Source organism: Gopherus flavomarginatus, chromosome 5 (genome assembly GCF_025201925.1).
Source record: "Gopherus flavomarginatus isolate rGopFla2 chromosome 5, rGopFla2.mat.asm, whole genome shotgun sequence".
NCBI lineage: Eukaryota > Metazoa > Chordata > Testudines > Testudinidae > Gopherus > Gopherus flavomarginatus.
In genome coordinates this window covers 5,831,684-5,857,272 of record NC_066621.1, presented here as the reverse complement: position 1 = coordinate 5,857,272, position 25,589 = coordinate 5,831,684, and the positions used below count along the sequence as shown (strand labels likewise).

The following is a 25,589-nucleotide window of genomic DNA, read 5'->3' as shown; positions in this document are numbered from 1 at the left end:
GGATAATGGAGTATGAGAGAGTCTCCTCCACCAGGTCTCGGCTTCCCAAGGGCTGACAACTGAGCTCCCCCGGTCAATGTGTCCCCTTCTCGGGGGTGGCAGGTCCCTGGGCATGGCTGGTCCATGTCCCTGTCTCCTCCCCTCCTCCAGGGCTATGTGCTGGCAGAGCGTAGCTGTCCCCCAGAGCTGGGTGCATGGCTCTAGGCCGTGTCCCCTTCTCTGCCTCTCCCCTCCCCCCATGCTACGTGCTTTTGGGCGCGTGCCATTTCCCCAGAGCTGGGCGCAGGGTCCTGGGCTGAGTCCAGGGCATTGGCTGGCTGGGACTGGGCAAACCCAGGCCTCACCACCAACTGGTAGAACACCCCAAGCAGGATGTGGAAGCCAAGGCGTTGCAGGGTGTGCAGCGAAGGCTCGTTGTGGGGCAGCACCCCGGTGTAAACAGGGAAGCCGCGGGCATGCAACTGTGCTGCCAGCATCCCCACTACAGCCTTTGTGTGGTGCTGGCCACGATGCTCTGGGAGGGTGTAACCGTGTGTCAGGAAAGCCAGTGGGGCGGTGAGGGACCAGGAGATGGAGGTCCCCTCAGGGTCCAGCAGGCAGGCACTGGGGAAGGGCAGATCAAGAGGTTCAGGTAGCGCAGGCTCCAGCTGTTCTCCCCAAACTTCCAGGTGTCTCTGAGCAGCATGGCGTGGGTGGGGGACACGGGGGCCAGCCTGAGCCCCTTCTCAGGCCTGCAAGACAGGACAGGGGGGACAAGAGACATGTGGGAGGGGGTAGGAACAGTGGAGATTGACCTGGCAAGGGGGTGAGTGTGGAAGGATGTGGGGGGGAAATAGAAACAGCATGGGCAGGGGAAGGGGTATGTCTAGGGGAGGGGAGCGGGGAGCGACCCAACATGGGAGGTGAGAGCACAGCAGGAGATTGACCCAGCTTTGTGAGGCAGAGTGCAGTGAGCTGGGGGCTCGACCTGGCACAAGTGACTGAGCCCGGGGAGCAGAAATTGAGCTGATTTGACATGGCATAGGAGGGGAGCAGGGTCCAGGGGCACCATCCTATTCCTGGTTGTGGGGCTGAGATGAGCTGGATAGCAAATTTGGGGGGGAGGGTTTGCTGAATCCCAAACTGGGGTGCAGGGGGCATGGAGAGTATCCTGTGGGGGAGGGGTGTGCCACCCAGCTTTGAAGGCAGCACCGCCGCCAGCAGCAGCCGAGAGCTACGGAGGGCATGGTATGGCATTGCCACCCCTGCTGCTGCGTAACATTTGGCCTTTGCACTGGGAGGGGAGGCTATGGCAAATCCTGGGTGGCTCTAGCCCCCATAACATTCCCTCCAGTACCCTCATGGAGGGGAGGGAGGCTGGAGGGGGACTGACCTGGCACAGGGAGAAGGGGGGTGAGGCTGAGGGGCGAGAGATACGGCATGGGGGAGAAGGGGGATCCCTGGGGGGAGGGAATCGAGCCAGGAGGTGGCACATGGGGGGAAGGTGACCCCCTGGGGGGGAAGGGATCAACACACTCCCACAGCCTCAGCACAGGGGCTGTCTGACAGGACCTAGTTCAGCCCCAGCAGAGTCGTCGCTGCCCATGGGCCTTGGCTAAGCTCAGCTCCCTGACATGAAGGCACCAGGGCTCAGTGGGCAGCGAACCCCCTGCCCGGGGACCAAGGGGCTCTGTGCTTGGAGCCCCCTCCCCTCAGAGGGGACGGATCTGGGGTCAAGGACCCCTGGCTGCCCATACCAGGATACTGAAGGGATACAGGCTGCCCCTCCCCCTGCTCTCCCCATCCTGGGGCCAAGGAGGTTCTTTGATCAGGCTGGGCTGCTCCTGCCCCCAGCGAAGCTCTAGGGCTGACTCAGCCCTGCCCTGGAGCAGGAAAGGAAATTCTTGGCAGCATATGCCCAAGCCATGGGGCTGTGTGGGGCTGTGGTGATGGCCTCACTCTGTCAGCACCGTTAGCCTGGGGAACTCAGTGACACCAGATCTGGGGCACAATGGAGACCTCTGGCCTGGCACCCCGGGGTCCTTCCCTTCCCCCAGCCCCGTTCCCCCCTCCATCTAGCACAGGCTGGTTGTGTGCATTTCCCCATTCTCTCAACACATCCCATATCTGGGGGGCACCTACCGGTACTGGGGCATGGCAGGGGGGTCTGGGTGCAGCAGTGGCCGGTGCGGATACATCTCCATATCAAGCCCTCTGGCCCTGGCGGTTTCTCTGATGGTCTCATATACCCTGTCCTGCAGCCCTGTAGGGACAGCCGTGCGCTGTCAGCAGGAGCCCCCAAAAGGTGCCCATGGACATGGGGGGCCCAGCCCAGTGGGGGAGAGCAGCAGGGAGAGGCCAAGGGCCACTGTGAGCTGGCATGACTCAACTGGGGGTTCCCAAGCTTGACGCATTCAGGATCCGGGTCTGGAGGGAGAAGGGGCCCAGGAGAGCTTCTTGGGGCTATTGGCCTGTGGGGGATGGGCAGGGACTCAGGTGGACCCCTTAGGGCTGTGGCCCATGTGGGGAGAGGGGCCTGGGCCAGCTCCTCAGGGCTATTGGCCTGTGGGGTAGGGGAGCGGTCCTGCCCCCCATATGGCAGGTGCTGGACGGAACAGGGCTGGAGGGGCTCACCCAGTATCTGGAAGGCCTGGTCCCAGTTCACAGCGCGGCTGTTCCCCAGCAGGGCCCGGCAGGCACCCTCGTCCCGGTAGAAGGCCGTGTACAAGTTGGTGAAATAATCACTTGGGTCCTGCGCCACCTGCAGGGGGGACACTGCCTGGGGGTGAGCGCAGCCTCTGCCTCCAGCCCCAAGTAAGAGATTGAGGAGGGGGGAAGGGGCCCTCTGTGAACAGAGCCAGGGGGCACAGGACAGAATGGGACCGGGGGTCTGGGTAGCAGGAAGGGGAGACAGGCTGTGGGGAGGTGGGGCAGCCACGAGGGGGAGGGGTAGAGATAACACCAAGCAGGGAAAGGGGCAAGGAAGTCGGGGAGGGGAGTGAGACAGTGATGGTGTCAGGCGGGGGAGGGGAGCGGGTCAGTGATGGTGTCAGACCGGGGAGGGGAGCAAGGCGGATGGGAGGGCCCCAGCAAAGTCCGCACTTCTCTGCGTGGCCGGGTGAGGACCATTTTGAACTCTGGCCATGAATCCACCAGCACCTCCTGGCCAGCCGGGTTCCCGCGGTTCACATGCATCACAGTGCCGTAGACCTGCCAAGACACAGGAGTCAGAGTCCGGAGATGTCCTGGATCCCCAGGATCCGTGCTGGGCCCCAGCTTTTACGCTGCCCCTTGGAGGAGGCCTCAAAGTACCAACCCCCCAGGGGGCCCCACTCTTCCTGCAGGGCAGGCCAGGGCCTCTGAGATGGAGCCTCTGGGCTCCAGCCCTCCTGCTCCACCCTGCGAGGTCTGCCCGGTGCCTCCCACTGAGCCAGATCCATGGAGAGACCTGGCTGCTCTTCGCGGGCTCCCACACCCCAGCCTGGGTTTGCAGCAACACCCGGCAGCATTGTCAAGCCAGGCCAGTTTATGAGTCACGGAGCAGCCTTAGGTCAGCAGAGAGAACTGGGGGTAAAGCAGGGTCCATTGCCGTCAGCCAGGGCCCAGCCAAGCTGGAGTGAAAGCCCCTTTCCAGGCTGTCTCTATCTCTGTCTGACCTCCTTGGTCAGTTCCAGGTGAAAGCCTCCATCTTTGTCCAGCATCCCCCACCTCCCAGTCCTGTGCTCTCGAGATGGAGTCTCTGCTCAGCCTCCCGGCTGAGAGGCAGGAAAATCCAGGAGTCGGCAGCGCTTGCCTTGTCTCTCTGGCCCCCTCGGAGATCTGAGTTGATTTCAACAAGTTCCTTAAGGCCCCTTCATTCCTCCCTCAGAGGGAGGTGACACCCAGCCCTATAAAAACCTCGTTATCTCTAACCTGATTCTTGCTTGTATATTTATACCTGCCTCTGAAATTTCCCTGGGGTGTCCTGACCCCTCAGCTGGGGTAGGAAGTGACCCCTTGAGCATTTGGGGGATCAGTGTAGGTGTGTCCCCCACAAGGCTGGTCTTAGCCCAGTCATGTCTCTGGGGCAGTGGTGTCCCAGGGTCTGGTGATGCAGGGGGCTTCCTTACGCTGGTTGTGTCCCAACCCTAGGGCTGTGTGTATGCCAGGAATCCATTTCCCCTCCTGGGGTTAATCTGTTGCCCTCACCCCAGGCCAGGACCCCTCTGCTGGCAGGCTGCGATTCCAGGTCTTAACCTTGGCCATGCCCTGCCCGTGTCTGCCCATGCTCAGCTGGGATCTCAGCTCCACCAGGTTCAGCTCTGACTCTGTTTCCCCTGGGTTAGCAGGCTTTGAGCTGGCTCCCTTGGCCACAGTCTCAGGGAAGTTCTGCAGAGCCCGTGTGACTCACATGTCCCGTGCGGAGATTGTGGGGGATGTTCCTCAGCCCCACTCAAATACAGGGGTCTACTTCCAGACAGACAGGTGTCCTGAGCTTAACAGCCTTTCCTTAGTGTTACAGGCATGCGGGGAACCCTGCTCCCTGCCGGCCGAGCTATTTGCCTTTTCACTGTCACCTCCAGTCTGAGCCTCTGACTCTTGGGGTTCAAACCCTTGGCTGGGGCAGGATCGGGGACTGGATTTTGTCTGAAAGTGATACAGAAAGTCTCAGGTCAGAGCCGATGTCCAGGAGAACCATGACTACCGGCCCTGCCGACTCCTGTGTCTGCACTGGGATTGGAGATGGCGGGAGGGCTTCTCCCAGAAGGCAGGTGGCTTCCATTTAGGTCAGAGCCTGGATCTCTTGCACACCCCAAAACCCTTTTATATAAGCCTCAGGTGTCAGGTCAAACATAAGCAGTGGAGCCTTTTTGAACAGTTCCCAGCCCCAAATATTAACGCCGTCCCTCTGGCTGTACGGCTCTATGGCTTTGGGGGACCGAGTATGGGAGTGAGACAGCAGATCTGGTCTGCAGAGTCAGCCATGTTCAAATCACAACCCTTCTCAAAGGCAGTGAGGTTGGTGTCTACGGCCCCTCCTCCTCCTTAAACAGACAATTTGCTATCCAGCTCCCTGCGGAATCCAGCATCCCTGGGGCCTTTGCCCACTTACCCCTTGATGGGTTCTCTCGCCTCCATATCTCCAGATCAAGCTTTTGCTGCATTTCTTCAGGTTTTTGCTACTTCCCAGAGACAGCTGGTTCCCTCTTATGGTCTGCTAGTGCCTTTGCTTCCCACACTAACTCCTACCACTTCAAATCCATTGGAAGGGAACCAGGTCGTGAGGACACCCTGCTGCTGCTTCTTGTCACTCTCGGACCCTCATGAAACCCTGCCTGGGTCTGGAACCTGATGTTGAGTCCCATCACCCTTCTCCATCCTGCAATCAGCTGCGTCCTTTTGAACTTTTCCCTTTCTCTTTGCACAGGTTTGTGACGTGCTTCTTAGGGTGATGGTTATACACCATTTCTTGCTGTTTCCTTTGATGGACTGTGCTTTGCTACTGGCACATTCAGTGTCCCACCGCCAGCACTAACTGAAAGCAAACTGCCTGTGTTGCTTACCACTGTGAACAAACTTAATCTGCTTCCACCACTGGTTAGCCAGGGGAAACTGAGGCACACATCGGGTTCATATAAATGCCCATTTTGTCAAGAGTTTAGCTGGGGTGGGTGGGGTTGTTGGAGCCATCCCTGGTGAGGACCAGGAGGAAATTCAGAACTGGGAGGTGGGAGGTGGTGGTGGTCAGAGCCATGATTGGCTGGCATCCAGCTGTCCCACACTGTGAATGGCTGTCATGGAGCCGCCCACATGTTCATTATTTTTATGCAAAGCCTGCCCATACTGAGATTGGCTGGCACAGAGCCCACTTGTGTTCTGATTGGATGGGCAGCTCCTGGCGGCTACGCTGGGTGAGCAGCAGGCATTGCTGCTGGGTTTGGACTTTGGGAGGCAGGGGGCGAATGAGGAGGAGGCCTAGGGGGAGGCCTCCCAGCTACCTCTAACCTGGGGGAGGGGCCTGCTCTCCTGCTACTACCCCTAACCCAGTGTGGGGGGCGTGTGTGAAGAAGTAGAAGCTTTCTGTAGTTTCTTTCTGAGTCCTGTGTGCCTCAGTTTCCCTCTATGACCTGTACTGCTCTGCGCAGCATGTGAAGGGAAGGGACAGGTTGTGACTCAATTAACAGCCCAGCTGTTGACCAGCCTCATTGACCAAGGGAATAAAGTCTACACACGCGCAAATAGGGTCTGGAGAGACCATGGAAACACCAACGGCTGGGGTGGACGATCACACCGAGCGAGTGAGATTCCCCCCTCACAGCTCTGCAGCTGAGAGGCCCCCAGCTGAAGAACAGTGGCTGCGAGGGGTCAGAATACGGGGCTAAAAGCCGGCTTTTGAGGGGTCTCAGCAGCTCTCACCTTGGCCAAAGAACAACGGACAGAGCCAGAGCCAGCCATGGGGCCTGTGACTTCTTGGCTGGCTCATTGGCCAGGCTTGGCCAGGCTGGCTTAACCTTTGATTCCCTGTGGTAACCTGAGGAGTCTGTAGCCAGGTGACTAATGAACCGCTCCTGTGTTTTGCAAAGGCTGCCGGGGTCTCTGCCAACACACCCCGCAGGGGCCCGATCCAAGACTCCCATGGACGTCTGGCTTGGTTGCATTCGCTGCAGGGAGCCACAGAGAGAGATGGGAGGGCTGGCGTCAAAGGCCCAGTGGTGGAGGTCACAGGCCTGCCCCTGTGAGCTGTATGCAGCCTCGGGCCCCGGCCCACTACAGGGGTCGCTCCCAGGGGCCTGGTGACAAGCTGGGGTACAGCACATCCCCTGTGGAACTATGAGAGCCTACCTGGCCCCTGAACTGCTGCCCCCCGACCTGCAGAAAGGGTCTTGCCCCCAAACTGCTACGCCCATCCAGGTGGAGGGGCCAGCCCCCCATGTACTCCCAACCCAGGGGATTGCACCCCAGCCCAATATGTGCCCCATCTCCCAGGGGACTCCAAGGGACATTCCCCTGCTCTCTGCCCAGCCTGAGGGTGGGAGAGTTTGGCCCTGCGGAGACCAGAGAGTCCTGGTCACCGGCAGCATGTCAGGCAGGCCCCACCGTAGCATCCCCTCCAGCAGCCGCAGCTTGGAGGGACAGCTCAGGATCAGCATCGCTGGCTGGGATGGGCCTTCACAGCTTCCAGCAGGACAGTGCGAGGGACACCTGTGGGGCAGGAAACCCATCAGTTCCCTGTGACTGTGTCCTCCCAACCCCAGAGACCAGCTGCCAGCTCCCAGCCCTGCCCAAATAACAAACACTGTGTAGACCCCACAACAGCTCACCAGTCTGTGCACAGCCTCGGTGCTCCCCAGAGACCCTACAATAACTGACCAGTATGTGCGCAGTCCCTATGCTCCCCAGAAACCCTACAATAACTCACCAATTTGTGTGCGGCCCCTGTGCTCACCAGAGACCCTACCAGAACTCACCCGTCTGTGTGCAGCCCCTGTGCTCCCCAGATACCCCACAATAAGAAGGCTGCTCTAAGGCCATGTGATGCCAGGGTTGCCTTGTACAGGTCTATGGTCCCACTCACCTGTGGTGACTCCGTGCCAGGGTAAGGAGCAGTTCCTGGGTGTTTGTGAAGCTGAGAGGTTCCTGCCTCTCCCTCTTTCAGGGGCTGCTCCAGCCTCTTATCCCCGAGTGAATGAACCATTAACAGTCTGCCAGTTCTGGAACCCAGAGGCGGTGACATCCCTGCAGCCACACAGCACAGTTGATTGGGATTTTGGTCTGGGCAGAGGTGATGGGGCCTCCAGAGAAATGCAAATGCACCCAGAATGCACCAGGACCGGGGGCAGAGTGAGAGCAGGGGCTGCCTGACCCCCTTCTTCACCGGTGCCCCTCAATCCCGACCTGCAGCCCCCTGCTATGCTGGCCTGGTCTTAGTCACTGTGTGTCTGTGCCACACCCACCACAACGGGGTCCCAATGACCCTGACTGTGAGCGCCTCACAGCAGGAAATGCATTTCCTATAACTTACCAGGATTCAGCTTGGGCCTTCTCATCACATTTGAAAGCCCCACCCTTCAGGAAGACAGTGCCATGGTGAATGGAGCAACTTTGGGTCAGATCAGCCGGGGGGGGGGGGGGGGAACCAACAAAACCAGGGGATTGGTCCCTGTGACAAAGTGTGAATTTTTGTAGTATTTTATGACCCCTGTATGTGCCTCCGTTTCCCCTATGTGAAAATAGGGGAAAAGCCCCCATGTGGCCACGGTCAGACTGGGGTATTGGTGCATTCACGGGTCTGGGAAGGGAAAGGAGCCGCACCAGGGAGAGGCACTGTCCCCCAGGGTAGTTGCAGCCCTCCTGGGGCTGGTGCTGGGAACAAATCACCCCTCACCCGCATTGACCACCGGTGGAACACCTCTGGGCCTAGCGAGTGGATGACAGAGTGGGATGGGGGACAGATCATCCCCTCCCTGCTGCAGCTGGCAGAGCCGCGATCCTGGGCTCTGGCCCCATTTGTCCCCACCTCCCAGCCTGACATGGAGCTAGTCCTGGCTCTGCTCGCAGCTCGCCTCCTGCCCCTCGCACAGGCTCCTGGGGCTCCCCTCTTCCCCAGATGCTTGGCAGCCTCTTGGCCATCTCACTAGGCAGCATCAGCTCTGTCCCCAGGAGAAAGGCTGCTCTCCTGGTGCTCGTCTGCCCCGCTGTAGGGCTGGGGGCAGGAGCAGGAAGCTCTGGCCACGTGGGAATGGACAGGGGGCAGCTGGGGATCCTGGGACCTGACTGAGCTGTGTGGCTCAGGCCCCGTTAACACTACGTAGCCCAGAAGGGCTCAGACAGGAAGTGGCCCCGGGAAGGCCAGGGAGGGCGCTGTTAAGAGGCTGGCTTGCAGGCCCCCCCTGCAGACTGGTGGCCTCCCCCCCTACGCACCCAACTACTCCCCCCAGTTAGGCTGCTGGAGCCAGCTGCTCGAGGAGGTATGTCAAGGAGGTACGTCCCGACCTCGCCCTGGCACCATAGTGCTGCGACGCCCTGTGTGGGGCAGCCGTGCCTGGCACTCATCTCAGGGTGGCTTATAAAAGGGCTGGGAAGTGCTCAGAGGCGAAAGTAAGCTGATCTGGTCCAGTACGGCATACCGGCAAGAGCCAATACGCCATGCCAGACCGCACTGGCTTCCGGGCAGCCCAGGGCTGTTTGAATCCCAGCCACGGCTGGGATTCAAAGGGCTCAAAGCTTCCCGCGGCTGCGGGCAGCCCAGAGCCCTTTAAATCCCGGCCCTAGCAGCAAAACTCGGGGTCCCCCCCCCGGGGGGCTCCCAGCCACCTCTTCAGCTGAGAGCCCCCGGTTGCTTTAAAGGCCATGGGTCTCCCAGCCACAGCTGGTGCCCCAGGACCTTTAAACCTTAAGAGGCCACGCCTCTTCTGGATGAGGCCACGCCCCACTCAGGACTCCTGCAGTACTGGTAAATCCCGAAAGTTACTTGCACCCCTGGAAGCGCTGAGCCTGCTGTGTGGGTAGGAGGGCTGGTGGGGGGACTTGGCAGACTGGGGCCTGGGTGACAGGCAGAGGGAAGCTGCCCAGGGCAGGGCAGGGCAGCCTAACAGCCTTCTCCTCTCCCCTCCGTGCAGGGGAACATGAGCCGAGGCAACAGCCTGTTTTTCCGGAAGGTGCCTGCGGGGAAGCTGTACGTGTGGGAGGAGAAGCGGTTCTGCTGAGGCCGGAGCTGGGCGAGGGGCCCAGGGCCGGGCCAGAGGCTGGCCCAGACGCACTGAATGATGGGAGAGTGGTGATTTCTATACAGTTTTTTAAATAATGATTCAATCTTGGGAAATGGAGACTGTGTGCAGGTCTGAGAGTCAAAGTCCTGGGGCAACGCAGGCCGGCTGGGGTTCGGGGCACTGCTCTGGGGGGCCAGCTCCCTGGCTGGGAAGGGAGGGGACAGACGGGATGATGCACTGTGCCCTGGTGGGGCTGCTCCCTGGCTGGGGCCAGGGCTGCCTCTACCCCACGTCTGCCAGCAGATGTGCCTACCCTTCTCTGCTGCCGGTTCTGGCTGTGACACCCCACACTGGCCTGGTGCCCTAGCCTGGGACCCACAGCGCTGCTCCCTGTTGTGGATCCCAAGGATCAGTGCTACGCCCCAGCTTTTAAACCAGCCCTTGGAGGAACCCTGTGACGTGCCAGCCCCCCAAGGGGACTCTCTCTTCCTCCAGGACCAAGCACATGGCTCCGGCCCTCCTGCTTCACCCCACGAGCTCTGCCCGGCACGTCGCACTGAGCCAGACTCCTGGAGAGACCTGGCTGCTCTGTGGGGACCAGTGTCCCCCAGCCAGTGTTTGTAATGACATCCCAAAGCCTTTTCCACACAGCACACTGTTTATTGTCCCTGGGAACTCGCCCTGGGGGGTCCCTGGGGCTGCAGAGAGAAGTGAAGGTGAAGACACAGGCCAGGACCCCACCCAGCCGAGCTGCTGAAGAGCCAAAACTGGATCCTGTCTCCATCTCTTTCAGTCCCAGCTGGGAGCTCCTGAGTCCCTCCAAAACCCAACTCTGCCTCTTTGTGGAGCCTCCGTTGATCTGGTTTTGATCCTGAACGCCCAGGTCCTGCCCCCAGCCATGGGACACTCCCCCACCCACCCCCGCCCCCGTCCCTGCTCTGCCCTAGGAGCAGCTTTTTATCCCTTTGGCACCCAGTGGGCAGACATGCAAGAGACCCCCTGCTGAGCCCGCAGCACAGGGCACGGGGGCAGCACTGTGAGCAGAGAGCGCCCCCTGCTGAGCCCTGACTGCCAAGGGAGAGCGTCCCCTACTGATCCTCTGCCCTGCTCCAGGGGATAATGGAGCATGAGAGAGTCTCCTCCACCAGGTCTCGGCTTCCCAAGGACTGACAGCTGAGCTCCCCTGGTGCCTGGTCAGTGTGTCCCCTTCATGGGGTAGCAGAGCAGTAGGTCCCTGGGCATGGCTGGACTGTGTTCCCATCTCCTCCCCTCCTCCAGGGCTATGTGCTGGCAGAGCGTAGCTGTCCCCCAGAGCTGGGTGCAGGACTCTAGGCCGTGTCCCCCTCTCTGCCTCTCCCCACCCACCACGCTATGTGCTATTGGGCGCGTGGCATTTCCCCAGAGCTGGGTGCAGGGTCCTGGGCTGAGTCCAGGGCACTGGCTGGCTGGGACTGGGCGAACCCAGGCCTTACCATCAGCGCGTAGAACACCCCAGGCAGGATGTGGAAGCCGAGGCGTTGCAGGCTGTGCAGTGAAGGCTCATTGTGGGGCAGCACCCGGGTGTAAACAGGGAAGCCGCTGGCATGCAGCTGTGCTGCCAGCGTCCCCACTATGGCCCTCATGTGGTGCTGGCCACGATGCTCTGGGAGGGTGTAACCGTGTGTCAGGGCACCCAGTTGGTCAATGAGGGACCAGGAAATGGGGGTTCCCTCAGGGTCCAGCAGGCAGGCACTGGGGAAGTGGCGGATCAGGAGGTTCAGGTAGCGCAGGCTCAAGCTGGTCCCATCAAATATCCAGGTGTCATTGAGTAGCGTAGCGTGGGCGGGGGACACGGGGGCCAGCCTGAGCCCCTTTTCTGGCCTGCAACACAGGGCAGGGGGATGAGAGACACAGGATGGGGTGGGGTGAGCAGACAGAGGATAGACCTGGGAAGAGGAGGGGGTCAGCGTGGGGGGGGAATAGAATCAGCATGGGCAGGGGAAGGGGTAAGTCTAGGGGAGGGGAGCGGGGACTGACCAAACATAAGAACATAAGAATGGCTGTACCGGGTCAGACCAAAAGTCCATCTAGCCCAGTATCTGTCTACCGACAGTGGCCAATGTCAGGTGCCCCAGAGGGAGTGAACCTAACAGGCAATGATCAAGTGATCTCTCTCCTGCCATCCATCTCCATGCTCTGACAAACAGAGGCTAGGGACACCATTCCTTACCCATCCTGGCTAATAGCCATTTATGGACTTCACCACCATGAATTTATCCAGTTTTCTTTTAAACACTGTTATAGTCCCAGCCTTCACAACCTCCTTAGGCAAGGAGTTCCACAAGTTGACTGTGCGCTGTGTGAAGAAGAACTTCCTTTTATTTGTTTTAAACCTGCTGGCCGTTAATTTCATTTGGTGACCCCTAGTTCTTGTATTATGGGAACAAGTACATAACTTTTCCTTATCCACTTTCTCAACACCACTCATGATTTTATAGGCCTCTATCATATCCCCCCTTAGTCTCCTCTTTTCCAAGCTGAAGAGGCCTAGCCGCCTTAATCTTTCCTCATATGGGACCTGTTCCAAACCCCTAATCATTTTAGTTGCCCTTTTCTGAACCTTTTCTAGTGCCAGTATATCTTTTTTGAGGTGAAGAGACCACATCTGTACGCAGTATTCGAGACATGGCGTACCATGGATTTATATAAGGGCAATAATATAGTCTCAGTCTTATTCTCTATCCCCTTTTTAATGATTCCTAACATCCTGTTTGCTTTTTTGACCGCCTCTGCACACTGTGTGGACATCTTCAGAGAACTGTCCATGATGACGCCAAGATCTTTTTCCTGACTCATTGTAGCTAAATTAGCCCCCATCATATTGTATGTATAGTTGGGGTTATTTCTTCCAATGTGCATTACTTTAAGTTTATCCACATTAAATTTCATTTGCCATTTTGTTGCCCAATCACTTCGTTTTGTGAGATCTTTTTGAAGTTCTTCACAGTCTGCTTTGGTCTTAACTATCTCGAGCAGTTTAGTATCAAACATGGGAGGTGTGAGCACAGGGGGAGATTGACCCAGTTTAGGGGGGGTGGGATGCAGTGAGCCAGGGGCTCGGGTGTCAATCTCGTACAAGGGAATGAGCCCGGGGAGCAAAAATTGAGCAATATGACATGGCATAGGAGAGGAGCAGGGTCCGGCGGCACCATCCTCTTCCCAGTTGTGGGGCTGAGATGGGCTGGACAGAAAATTGGAGGAGAAGCGGGGGATTGCTGAATCTCAAACTGGGGTGGGGGGCATGGGATGTATCCTGTGGGAGAGGGGTGTGCCACCCAGCTCTGAAGGCAGTGCTGCCGTCAGCAGCAGCCGAAAGCTACCGAGGGGCATGGTATGGCATTGCCACCCCTGCTGCTGCCACCCCTGCTCCTAGCCTTTGCACTGGGAGGGGAGGCTATGGCAAATTCTGGGGTGGCTCTAGCCCCTATAACGCTCCCCCCCAGTGCCCCCCATAGAGGGGAGGGAGGCTGGAGGGGGACTGATCAGGCACAGAGAGAAGGGGCGTGAGGCTGAGGGGCGATATACCCGGGGTGGGGGAGAAGGGGGAGCCCTGGGGGGAGGGGATCGAGCCAGAAGGCAGCACATGGGGGGAAGGCGACCCCTCTTGAGGGGAGGGGATCAAGCCAGGCCTCGGCACATGGGGGAAGGCGGAACCCTGTGGGGAGGAGATCGAGCCAGAAGGCGGCACTTGGGGGGAAGGTGACCTCCGGGGGGGGGGAGGGGATCAACACACTCTCAACACACTCTCACGGCCTCAGCACAGGGGCTGTCTGACAAGGCCCAGTCCAGCCCCAGCAGAGTCATCGCTGCCCATGGGCCTTGGCTATGCTCAGCTCCCTGACATGAAAGCACCAGGGCTCAGTGTGTTGGGGATGCACTTGGTATAACCCAGGTAATTCGGGAGAATGGAAGGCCATGAGAGCAGATGAAGTTCTCTTGTTCTGAGCCATAGTGCACCAGCTCCTCCATTTTGAGTTTTACTCCTCCATGTTTGACCTCAGGTTGCCCTTGTTGGGAAGGGCTACTCCTACTCCTCTGTTGCTGGTAGATTTAACCTTTGGGCGAGAAACTGAACTGTTACTAGGCAGACTTGGCCTTGGGTGGGGACAGTGTGAGTGACAGATCATGTTATAATGTGTATCAGTTTTGGTTCCAGTATAAATAGTTAGGTAAGCTGTTTGTTTGGTGTGCTTGATCTGAGTCTTGTGTGGCTCCAGGCGTCTTGTTTGAGCTCAAATAAAGTTTGGTTACTTCTCCACCCTGGTGTGTTCTATTGGTTGCGAAGCACACCGAGCAACGGACCCAACCGTTGCCACCCTCGGGCACTCTGTGCCGGGAACAGTTTTTGGCGCCCAACGTGGGGCTCGAGGCAAAATTGTGCCTTGCCCGGACTCCTCTGGCGGACGGCGGACGGCGGTCGCAGCCGATGCCCAGCGCGCACCGGTGAGTTTACCGGGGGCCTCGACAGAGACGCGTCAGAACGACCTCGGAGGACACAACGGTGCAACGCGATCATACAGTGGAGAAGTAAGAGGGAGTTAGGGTAGATCGGTTCCCCTATGAAAGGTAGACGTCAGTAGAGAACCAGTCCCTCCAGATCGCGGGGTTCTACAACGGTCTTGGTCCGGTCCCCCTTGGACAAGGTAAGACCAGTCTGGTTTATTCCTGATTCTTTTATCTTTTGGTGTCTTAGGCTATCTGGAGTGGTTGCCCGAGGCTGGGGACGCCCAGGCGTTGTAATTCCCATTGGACGGTAGAGCGTCATACAATGGGTCAAGGGCATGGTATGGGGCGGCAGGTACAGTGTACGCCGCTAGAATGCATTCTAAAGTATTGGAAGGTTTTTGGGTCAAATCCACTGAGGAAACAGCAACTAAAAAGGTACTGTACAGTTGACTGGCCTCAATATCGGCTAGAGAATCAGGAAAGGTGGCCACCAGAAGGATCACTTAAGTATAACACGATCCTTCAGTTGCTTTTATTCTGTCAGAAAACTGGTAAATGGATGGAACATATGTATGTACAGCTGTTTATGTCACTGAGAAGCAGGTCGGATATATTGCGTGTTTGTAATTTGTTGCATGATTGTGATTTGGATCCAACTGGATCACTGGCTGAGGTTTCTGCGGTTACTGAAACCCCTCTCAAAACTGTAATGTCAGAACCGGTGTCCCCTTCGGCTACTGCACCCGCACCGTCTTATGAGTTGATGCGTGATAGGAATATGTCTGTTACTGAAGCTGCAGGCTTGTATCCCCTTATTACTGAGACTGTGATTGCCCGTCAGGGAGCTGAGGGGCGACGAGCCACTACCATGCAAGTCTACACCCATGTACCCTTTAACCCTGTGGATTTGGCTGCGTTTAAAGCGCAAGCTGGGGAGTTTTCTACAAACCCCAGTCGTTTTATTTCGGTCTTTGAAGGATGTTTGGCTAGCCATAAGCCGGATTGGGATGACTGTAATATCCTACTGAGAACTTTGTTATCGGAGGTTGAACGCAATCAGGTGGTGTCAAAGGCTAGGGAGGAGGCACAGCGTTGGCATGAGAGGGATCCACAACATGTCCCCAATCCTGAAGAAGCGGTCCCTAGGGGAGACCCTCATTGGAACCATAACAACCCCCCGGATTATACCCGTTTAACTGTCTATAAGGAATTACTCTTATATGGTCTCAGACATTCTGCAGTTAGGCATAACAATTGGGCCAAGCCTTCTGAGGTAATACAGGAACCAAAAGAGAGCCCGGTTGCCTTTCTACAGCGTATTCGGGATACCATCAGGCAAAATACTAGTGCAAATCCTGATGACCAGGCTACCGAGGCAATAATAAAAGGCATTTTCACCAGCCGTGCAGCCCCTGACATTAAAAAGAAGCTGCAGAAAAAGGAGGACCTAATGGGTATGTCTATGGCTCAAATCTTGGAAATTGCGAATAGAGCATATACTCTAAGGGATGAAGAGAAGGAGAAAAGGCAGGCCAAATTGATGGTTGCAGCAGTGCAGGCAAATACTGAGGAAAGGCCACAAGGAGGGAGAAGGGATCAAGGCATGAGGGGCCGTAGGCGAGGGTGTCCAGGCCTACAGGAGAGGCGCTTAGGCCAAAACCAGTGTGCTTTATGTCGCAAGGAGGGACACTGGAAGAGCGAGTGTCCCACCAGGGGACCCATCCCCTTGATGGGAATGGAGGATAAGGACTAGGGGTGTCAGGGGAGATGGACTATTCCACCCCCGGAACCCCGAGTAAAAATGCGGGTGGGAAAGCTGGAGATGGACTTCTTGGTAGATTCAGGAGCAGCAAGGACAGCTGTCAACCAACCCCTCAAGCTGCCTGTTGAAAATTCCTTAACTGTAATAGGCGCCACAGGGAAGGGAACCAAGTGCTCGGTGTATGCCCCTGCTGAATGTGCCTTGGGAGATAGAAATATTTCTCATCGATTGGTCTACCTCCCTGATTGTCCAACCCCTTTACTGGGACGAGATAGGCTTTGCTGGTTGGGAGCCACCATGCACTTCACCCCAGATGAAATAACTCTCACCCTGCCTCCTGAGAATGCCTGGATGATGGCCCTTAAGCTTGAACCTCCAGCTATGCAAGCCCCTGAGTGGAAGCAATGGATAGATCAAGTATACCCACGGGTATGGGCAGTGGGGATCCCGGGGAAGGCTACCAATGTGACTTCTATTACTGTCCAACTCCTACCTGGAAAAAGCCCCGTGCGAATTCGGCAGTACCTGATCAATAGGGAAGCAAAAAGGGGGCTACAGGATATTATAGATAAGTTCTTAAAGTATGGTATACTTAGAGAATGCCAGTCAACCTGGAACACTCCCATTCTGCCAGTAAAGAAGCCCAATGGTACATACCGGTTGGTACAAGATTTGAGAGCCGTCAATGAGCGTGTTAGGACACTGCACCCTCTTGTTCCGAACCCCTATACCTTGTTAGCTTCCATAGGGACACAATATATCCATTTCTCAGTGCTTGATTTAAAAGATGCCTTTTTCACCATTCCTGTTGACACATCTTCCCAAGAAATCTTTTCGTTTGAATGGGAGGGTAGTAACAGAGTAAGGAAGCAGCTTTGCTGGACAGTTTTGCCACAAGGGTTTAAAAATTCACCCACCCTTTTCGGCCAAGCCCTTGCTAATGATCTAAAGGAGTGGAGTAACAAAGAAGAAGTCCTCCTTCTGCAATATGTCGATGATCTGTTAGTTGCTGCCATAGGAGTAACCCAGTGTCTTAAAGCTACTGTGAGCCTTCTAAATTTAGTTGGACTCCGAGGATACCGGGTAGCTCAAAGTAAAGCTCAAATAGCACTTCCAGAGGTTCGATACTTAGGTTTCCATATAAGACAAGGGGAAAGGCAGCTCTCAAATGAAAGAAAAGAAGCCATCTGTCAGATTCCTCCACCGACTAACCGCAAGCAGCTTAGAGCATTCCTTGGTATGGCAGGTTTTTGTAGGATATGGATCCCAGAATTCGGACTGTGGACTAAGCCACTATATGAAGGTCTTAAGGGCACAGAGCAAGATCCATTTCACTGGTCTACAGAGAAGGACAAGGCATTCAAGGTCTTAAAGAGAAAATTAATGGAGGCTCCGGTCTTGGGTCTACCGGATCTCTTAAAGCCTTTTCAGCTTTATATACATGAAAGAAAGGGAGTGGCTTTAGGAGTATTAACTCAACTATTTGGCACCTGGAGGCGTCCTGTGGCTTATTTCTCTAAGCAGCTTGACCAGGTAGCAAAAGGATGGCCAGCATGTCTACGAGCAGTAGCAGCAACAGCCATAGTGCTTGAAGAGGCTGAGAAGTTAACCTTAGGGGGAATGGTGCAGGTATATACCCCTCATATGGTGCAGGCCATTTTAGATACCAAAGGAGGACTCTGGCTTACTCAGGCTAGGGTAGCTCGATACCAAGCCAAGCTCCTGGAAAATCCTGAAGTCACCATACAGACCTGCTCTTCTCTTAACCCAGCCACCCTCCTGCCTGGAACAGAAGAACAGGAACATGATTGTCTTGAAACTATAGATGCCCAGTATTCCAGCCATCCCGACCTTAAAGACCAGCCCATCCTGAATGCGGACTGTGAATGGTATACAGATGGAAGCAGCACAGTTGTTAATGGACAAAGGAGGGCAGGATATGCGGTTGCAACCCTTCATGATACCGTGGAGGCAAATTCATTGCCCACTGGAACATCAGCCCAACTTGCAGAGTTGATAGCTTTAACTCGTGCACTCGAGCTGTCACAAGGAAAACGAATTAACATCTTCACTGATTCCAAGTATGCTTTTGGAGTGTTGCATGCACATGCAGGATTGTGGAAACAGAGGGGGATGCTAACAGCTCAGGGCTCCCAAGTTAAATATGGCCCTCAAATTCTCCGACTTTTGGTTGCAGTACAACTTCCCTCAGAGGTGGCGGTAATGCATTGCAAGGCTCATCAAAAGAAAGACCAGGATGTGGCCAAAGGAAACGCTCGAGCAGATAGAGAAGCCAAACGAGCTGCCACCTTAGAGCCGCCGCAAACTATGGAAGTCTCCATGCAAGCCCTCATCCCAGCAGTAGAAGACCTCCCAACCCCTCAGTATACGCAGGAAGAACATAAACTAGCTAATAATCTGGACTTAAAGCAAAAGGATGGATGGTTTTACACCACTGATAACAAGGCGCTCCTTCCAAAGGCCCTCCCCTGGCAGATGTTAAAAACCTTGCACCAATCCACTCATGCAGGAAGAGAGGCTCTAGTCCAGTTAGCAGAAAAGTATTTCCTGGCCAATGGACTTCGACCTTTGGCATCCCAAATACAAGCAGATTGTCTGGTGTGCCAGAAAAACAACCCTAGATCTGGACGTCAAGAACAGCCAGCCACCTTGCCACCTACTCCAGGTCCAGGCTTGGTGTGGCAAATAGATTTTACTGAACTGCCCCGCACCCAAAGATTCCGGTCCCTGCTTGTCTTAGTGGACCGTTTTTCGGGATGGCCAGAGGCATTTCCATGCCGTAACTGTACTGCCAAGACGGTAGCCCTCAAGTTTGTTAAGGAAGTTATTCCTCGCTTTGGATTACCTCTGTGGATGGAATCAGACAATGGACCCCACTTTGTTTCACAAGTTGTTCAGCATGTGGCTACCACCCTCTGCATCTCCTGGAAACTTCACACCCCATGGCGACCCCAAGCCATTGGAGTTGTGGAACGAACAAACCAAACTCTCAAAAGACATCTTTCAAAAATCTGCCAGGAAGCTAACTTAAAGTGGACTGAGGCATTATCTCTCTCTTTGCTCCGTCTTTGTGCTCTTCCCCGGGGTAGGCTAGGATTAAGTCCCTTTGAGATTTTGTTTGGGAGACCATGGCCAATGAATGGAATACCGGTGCTGGCAGGAGAGTGGGTAATAGGGGATAAAATGTTATCTCAGTATATGTGCTCGTTGTCTGCTGTTATCTTCTCTCTTCACAGGTTCACTAAGGATTCACAACCTATCCTGCTAGACGTGCCTGTTCACTCCCTGCAGCCTGGCGATTCGGTCCTCGTTCGCACCTGGAAGGACGAACCCCTGCAGGAACAGTGGAAGGGACCACATACAGTCCTGCTGACATCCCATACGGCAGCTAAGGTTGAGGGACATAAGAATTGGATACACCATTCCCGGCTCAAGGTAGTGAAGAATTCCCCGTCGTTGGATCAGTGGACTGTCCAGCCTGCTGGTAACTTGGACAATACTGACTTTGGACTTAGATTATTGTTTAAACGACACAAAGGTCAGAAAAAGGACAGTGTACCTATCTGAAGGGTGGTAAATTGTACAAATTTTATTGATTGTAACTTTGAATTCTGAGTTCATAGTGTTTTGTTTCCTACCCTTTACCTCAGGGAAACGTTATGGGTTCAAGCCCTCAGTATGGTGTGGTACCATTTTCCCTTGGTAGGGCATTTTTCATGCTCCTAGTCATGGTCCCTCTAATTAGGGCCCAAATGCATGCGGGTTGGGGTACTAACATTCCTGATTTAGCAACCAACACCTATGAGGCTCTAAAGGTTTCCTTTTCCCGAGAGTTTAATCTATCCAACTGCTGGCTATGCTCTCAAATCCCTTACCATGCAGCAGGATTACCCTGGAGGGCAATCCCTAAGAATTGGTCTGATCATTGCCAATGGTGGTTTGCTTCTGGGGGAAACGAGTCTCGTTACACACATAATGTTCCTGGATTAGAACCCGGTTTGCCCAATCTGTTTAATAATTGCTCCCATGAACAACAGTATGCCTTAAGTAATGATTCTTGGCATCCTTTTGGCAATGCCTCACATTTTCCACAGCCTATCAGGTTGCGTATGGTTCCATCAGGGCTCCTCTGTTATCAGCAGTCTGTAACAGCAAATCATACTTGGTTTGCTGGTAATAATACTTGTCAGTATTATGTGTCCACTGTGGCCAATGTTCCTATCCCTCTCTTCAATGCTTCAGGTCAGGACACTGGAGAAGGGTTCCTATATTTCTCTGCTAATAGTTCTCTTATGATTCAGCAGGGATTTAATGGTATGGTGGCTAATGGCCAATCCTTTTATATCTGTGGTAAATTTGCTTATAAGTGGTTACCACATCATTGGCATGGAAGTTGCTATGAAGGATTCCTTGCTCCTCCCCTTCATGTTTTAGACCAACCTCCACCTGCTCGTCTCAGACAGCGCAAATCTCTGCGGGCTACCCCAGAGCCAATTAGAGAAGGAGATAGGTTAGGTATGATCCTCCTTCCATCCTATGGGGTAGGAGGAATGGCTCAACTCTACTGTAGGCTTTCAGTATTTTTAACCCGGTTTGCTAATGAAACCTTAGCTATAGAGAAAAGCCTCAGTTCTGAACTCTACCAACTTAGACTTTTGGCTCTGCAGAATCGACAGGCTCTAGACTATGTCTTGGCCTCTCAAGGTGGAGTTTGTGCCCTTATTGGGGATGAATGTTGTACCTATGTCCCAGATAACTCTGTGGACATTAATAGGCACATACTATCTGCTGAACAAGCTTTTAGTCAGTGGAAGGCTCAAGAACAAGCTTCTTCCCTTTTTGAATCCCTCTTTAATTGGTTACCTAACCTTGGTGGGGTAGGTTCAGAATTAATCTGCCTTGTAATAATAGGGGTAGTGTTATGTTTACTTGTTCTACTGTTACTTACCTGTTGTAAGGTTATCATGGGAAAGGTTTGTTCTACAACCTCTGTCACACCTATGCTGATGGCTGGCCACCTTCAGCATTCCCCAGACCCAGATTTAAACCAAGTGCTGTCATGATATTATGAGAAGACTCAAGCAGGAGCTTTTTGAGTATTCTCAAAGGAGGGATTGTTGGGGACGCACTTGGTATAACCCAGGTAATTCGGGAGAATGGAAGGCCATGAGAGCCGATGAAGTTCTCTTCTTCTGAGCCATAGTGCACCAGCTCCTCCATTTTGAGTTTTACTCCTCCATGTTTGACCTCAGGTTGCCCTTGTTGGGAGGGGCTACTCCTACTCCCTCAGTTGCTGGGTAGATTTAACCTTTGGGCGAGAAACTGAACTGTTACTAGGCAGACTTGGCCTTGGGTGGGGACAGTGTGAGTGACAGATCATGTTATAATGTGTATCAGTTTTGGTTCCAGTATAAATAGTTAGGTAAGCTGTTTGTTTGGCACGCTTGATCTGAGTCTTGTGTGGCTCCAGGCGTCTTATTTGAGCTCAAATAAAGTTTGGTTACTTCTCCACCCTGGTGTGTTTAATTGGTTGCGAAGCACACCGGGCAACGGACCCAACCGTTGCCACCCTCGGGCACTCTGTGCCGGCAACAAGTGGGCAGTGAACCCCCTGCCTGGGGACTTACCCGCTGACAGGGAAGGGGGGACCAGGGGGCTTTGTGCTTGGAGCCCCCTCCCCTCAGAGGGGACGGCTCAGGGGTCAAGGACCTCTGGCTGCCCATCCCAGAATACCGAAGGGTCACAGGCTGGCCATCCCTGCTCTCCCCATCCTGGGACCAAGGAGGTTCCTTGGCCAGGCTGGGCTGCTCCTGCCCGCGGTGAAGCTCTAGGGCTGACTCAGCTCTGCCCCAGAGCAGGATGGGAAATCCTTGGCAGCATATGCCCCAGCCATGGGGCTGTATGAGGCCATGGTGATGGCCTCACTCTGCCAGCACCGTTAGCCTGGGGAACTCACTGACACTAGATCTGGGGCACAATGGAGACCTCTGGCCTGGCACCCGGGGTCCTTCCCTTCCCTCAGCCCCGCTCCCCCCTACATCTAGCACAGGCTGGTTGTGTACATTGCCCCATTCGCTCTCACACACCCCATATCTGGGGGGCACCTACCAGTACTGGGGCATGGCAGGCGGGTCTGGGTGCATCAGTGGCCGGTACCAATACGTCTCCATCTCAAGCCCCCTGGCCCTGGTGATGTCCCTGATGGTCTCGTATACCCCGTCCTGCAGCCCTGCAGGGACAGCCGTGCGCTGTCAGCGGGGGCCCCCGAAAGGTGCCCATGGACGTGAGGGGCCCAGCCCGGTGGGGGAAAGCAGCAGGGAAGGGCCAAAGGCCACTGTGAGCCGGCATGACCCAACTGGGGGTTCCCAAGCTTGGCTCATTCAGGATCCGGGTCTGGATGAAGAAGGGGCCCAGCTGAGCTCATTGGGGCTATTGGTCTGTGGGATCAAGGCAGGATCCTTGGGGCTATTGGCCCATGGGGTGGCAGTGGTCCTCCCTCCGTGTGGCAGGTGCTGGATGGAGCAGGGCTGGAGGGGCTCACCCTGTATCTGGAAGGCCTGGTCCCAGTTGATGGTGCGGCTGTTCCCCAGCAGGGCCCGGCAGGCGCCCTCGTCCCGGTAAAAGGCTGTGTGCAAGTTGGTGAAAAAATCAGTTGGGTCCCACGCCACCTGCAGGGGAGACAATGCCTGGGGGTGAGCACAGCCTCTGCCCCTCACTCCCCCATGACCCTCAGGGATGGCATCAGGGGAGTGGGGCACAGCAAGCCCCAAGTAAGAGATTGAGGAGGGGGGAAGGGCCCCTGTGAACGGAGCCAGGGGGCTTAGGGCAGAATGGGATGGGGGGGTCTGGGCAGCAGGAAGGGGAGACAGGCTGTGGAGAGGTGGGGCAGCCAGGAGGGGGAGAGGTAGAGATAACACAAAGCAGGGAAAGGAAGTTGGGGAGGGGAGGGGCAATTATGGTGTCAGACGGGGGAGGGGAGTGGGGTGGATGAGAGGGGCACAACAAAGGCCGCACTTCTCTGCGTGGCCGGGTGAGGACCATTCTGAACTCTGGCCATGAATCCACCAGCACCTCCAGGCCAGCCGCGTTCCCGCGGTTCACATACATCACAGTGCCGTAGACCTGCCAAGACACAGGGGTCAGAGTCCAAGGATGTCCTGGTTCCCCTGGATCGGTGCTGGGCCCCAGCTTTTACACTGCCCCTTGGAGAAGCCCTCATAGAATCATAGACTATCAGGGTTGGAAGAGACCTCAGGAGATCATCTAGTCCAACTCCCTGCTCAAAGCAGGACCAATCCCCAACTAAATCTCCAAATGGCCCTCTTAAGAACTGAACTCACAACCCTGGATTTAGCAGGCCAATGCTTAAGCCACTGAGCTATCCCTCCCCCCTCAAAGTGCCAGCCCCCCAGGGGGCCCCACTCTTCCTGCGGGGCAGGCCAGGGCCTCTGAGATGGATCCTCTGGGCTCCAGCCCTCCTGCTCCATCCCGTGAGGTCTGTCCGGTGCCTCCCACTGAGCCAGATCCATGGAGAGACCTGGCTGCTCTTCGAGGGCTCCCACACCCCAGCCTGGGTTTGCAGCGACACCCGGCAGCATTGTCAAGCCAGGCCAGTTTATGAGTCACGGAGCAGCCTTAGGTCAGCAGACAGAACTGGGGGTAAAGCAGGGTCCATTGCCGTCAGCCAGGGCCCAGCCAAGCTGGAGTGAAAGCCCTTTTCCAGGCTGTCTCTGTCTCTGTCTGACCTCCTTGGTCAGTTCCAGGTGAAAGCCTCCATCTTTGTCCAGCACCCCCCACCATCCAGTCCTGTGCTCTCGAGCTGGAGTCTCTGCTCAGCCTCCCGGCTGAGAGGCAGAGAAATCCAGGAGTCGGCAGCGTTTGCTTTGTCTCTCTCGCCACCTTGGGGGACACGGATTGATTTCAACAAGTTCCTTAAAGACCCTTTATTCCACCCTTACAGGGAGGTGACACCCACCCCTGTGTCTCTTAGCCTGCCCTGAGAGTAAACTTAATCCTCTCCCTCACGCCTGCAACTGAGTAGCCAAGCAACACATAGGGGGAAACTGAGGCACACATAGTGTTGTAAAAATATTACAGAAAAATCCTACTGTATTGAACCACTTCACTTTACCCAGAGACTCTCCCGGTGAAGTTTGAACCCAAAAATGCTATCCATAGATGCCACAGCATCTTCCCCATCCATGTCCTACTAGGCACTGTCAGCATGCTGACCGCTGGCTCTAGTCAACCTTACCCTTTCCACTACACAGCTCAGAGCAGTCTCACATCCATCCACCCTTAGGGTGGGTCTGTTCGCTGACATTAGCAGGGCGCAGTGGGGAATTTTCATGCAGCCTCAGCCCCCTTTTGCCACCCCAAAATCTTTGGGTTTGAAACTGGGATGGGATCCAGCCACTGCATTGCCCCCTCCCCATCTGCCATGGCGAGGACCAGGAGGAAATTCAGAACCGGGGGAGTGGGAGGTGGTGGTGGTCAGAGCCATGACTGGCAGGCACCCAGCTGTCCTACACTGTGATTGGCTGCCATGGAGCTGCCCACATGTTCATTAGCTTTACGCAAAGCTTGCCCATACTGAGATTGGCTGGCACAGAGCCCGCTTGTGTTCTGATTGGATGGGCAGCTCCTGGCAGCTACGCTGGGTGAGCAGCAGGCATTGCTGCTGGTTTGGACTTTGGGAGGCAGGGGGCAAGTGAGGAGGAGGCCCAGGGGGAGGGCTCCCCACTACCTCTACCCTGAGGGAGGGGCCTGCCCTCCTGCTACTACCCCTAACCCATGGCAGGGGGCCTGTGTGACAAAGTAGAAGCTTTCTGGAGTAGCTTTCTGAGGTCTATGTGTGCCTCAGTTTCCCTCTGTGTCCTGTACTGCTCTGCGCAGCATGAGAAGGGAAGGGACAGGTTGTGACTCATGTAACAGCTTGACTGGAGACCAGCATCATTAACCAAGGGAATAAACTGTACACAGGAGAGTCTGGAGAGACCATGGAAATCCCAGTGGCTGGGGTGGACATTCACACCGAGCAAGTGAGATTCCCCCCTCACGGCTCTGCAGTGGAGAGGTCCCCAGCTGAAGAACAGAGGCCGCGAGGGGTCAGGATACGGGGCTAAGAGCTGGCTTTTGGGGGGTCTCAGCAAGAAGGCTGTTCTAAGGCCATGTGATGCTAGGACTGCCTGTACTAGGGCTACGATCCCACTCACCTGGGGTGACTCCGTGCCAGGAGAAGCAGTTCCTGGGTGTCTGTGTAGCTGCCAGATCTCTGCTCTCTCACCTTCAGGGGCTGCTCCAGCCTCTTATCCCCGAGCGAATGAACCATTAACAGAGTCTGCCAGTCCTGGAGCCCAGAGGCGGTGACATCCCTGCAGCAGTTGATTGGGATTTTGCTCTGGGCAGAGGTGGAGGGGCCTCCAGGGAAAGGAGGCCAGAGTGACAATGCAAGTTCCCATGGTTTATGTATTTCAGGGAAGCTGAGAAAAGTCCCCACCTCATGAACAAATGACTGAGAGGGGTAAGGTAGGGGATTGTGACAGAATGTACCCTTGTGTTCACACCGTACCCACTGTTGTAATAATCTTTGTACAACCTTGCAAGCTATTATTTGTAAATGTATAATTTGCCGGTCAGTATTGCCCTGATAA

General features: G+C 55.5%; 2 protein-coding genes and 1 pseudogene across 3 annotated transcripts in view; 1 reads left to right on the top strand and 2 right to left on the bottom strand.

The window, feature by feature from the left end:
• Positions 1-9,677, top strand: part of MTCH2 (mitochondrial carrier 2) — a 60,135-nt gene extending 50,458 nt beyond the window's left edge. For both annotated transcript variants that reach the window (XM_050956941.1, XM_050956938.1), the window contains one exon: positions 9,579-9,677. The gene's annotated coding sequence lies outside the window, so the exon portion shown is untranslated. The remainder of the gene's footprint in view (positions 1-9,578) is intronic.
• LOC127051392 (glycine N-acyltransferase-like protein 3) lies at positions 201-7,109 on the bottom strand (annotated as a pseudogene).
• Positions 9,678-11,044: 1,367 nt separating the features above from the next.
• Positions 11,045-24,139, bottom strand: LOC127051391 (glycine N-acyltransferase-like protein 3). Its single transcript, XM_050953655.1, has 5 exons — positions 24,068-24,139; positions 22,951-23,058; positions 22,478-22,604; positions 22,045-22,165; positions 11,045-11,528 (listed from the first exon to the last, which is right to left on the bottom strand). The coding sequence occupies exons 1-5, from the start codon at positions 24,137-24,139 to the stop codon at positions 11,045-11,047; spliced, it is 912 nt and encodes a 303-aa protein (XP_050809612.1).
• Positions 24,140-25,589: the final 1,450 nt, after the last annotated feature.

Coding starts and splice junctions, on each gene's coding strand:
- LOC127051391 (XM_050953655.1), bottom strand. CDS start 24,139: ATGGATGGGGAAGATGCTGTGGCATCTATGGATAGCATTTTTGGGTTC. Junction 22,605..22,950: donor TCACCCGGCCACGCAGAGAA/GTGCGGCCTTTG, acceptor TCTCCCCTGCAG/GTGGCGTGGGACCCAACTGA. Junction 11,529..22,044: donor CCTGCCATGCCCCAGTACTG/GTAGGTGCCCCC, acceptor CCTGTGTTGCAG/GCCAGAAAAGGGGCTCAGGC.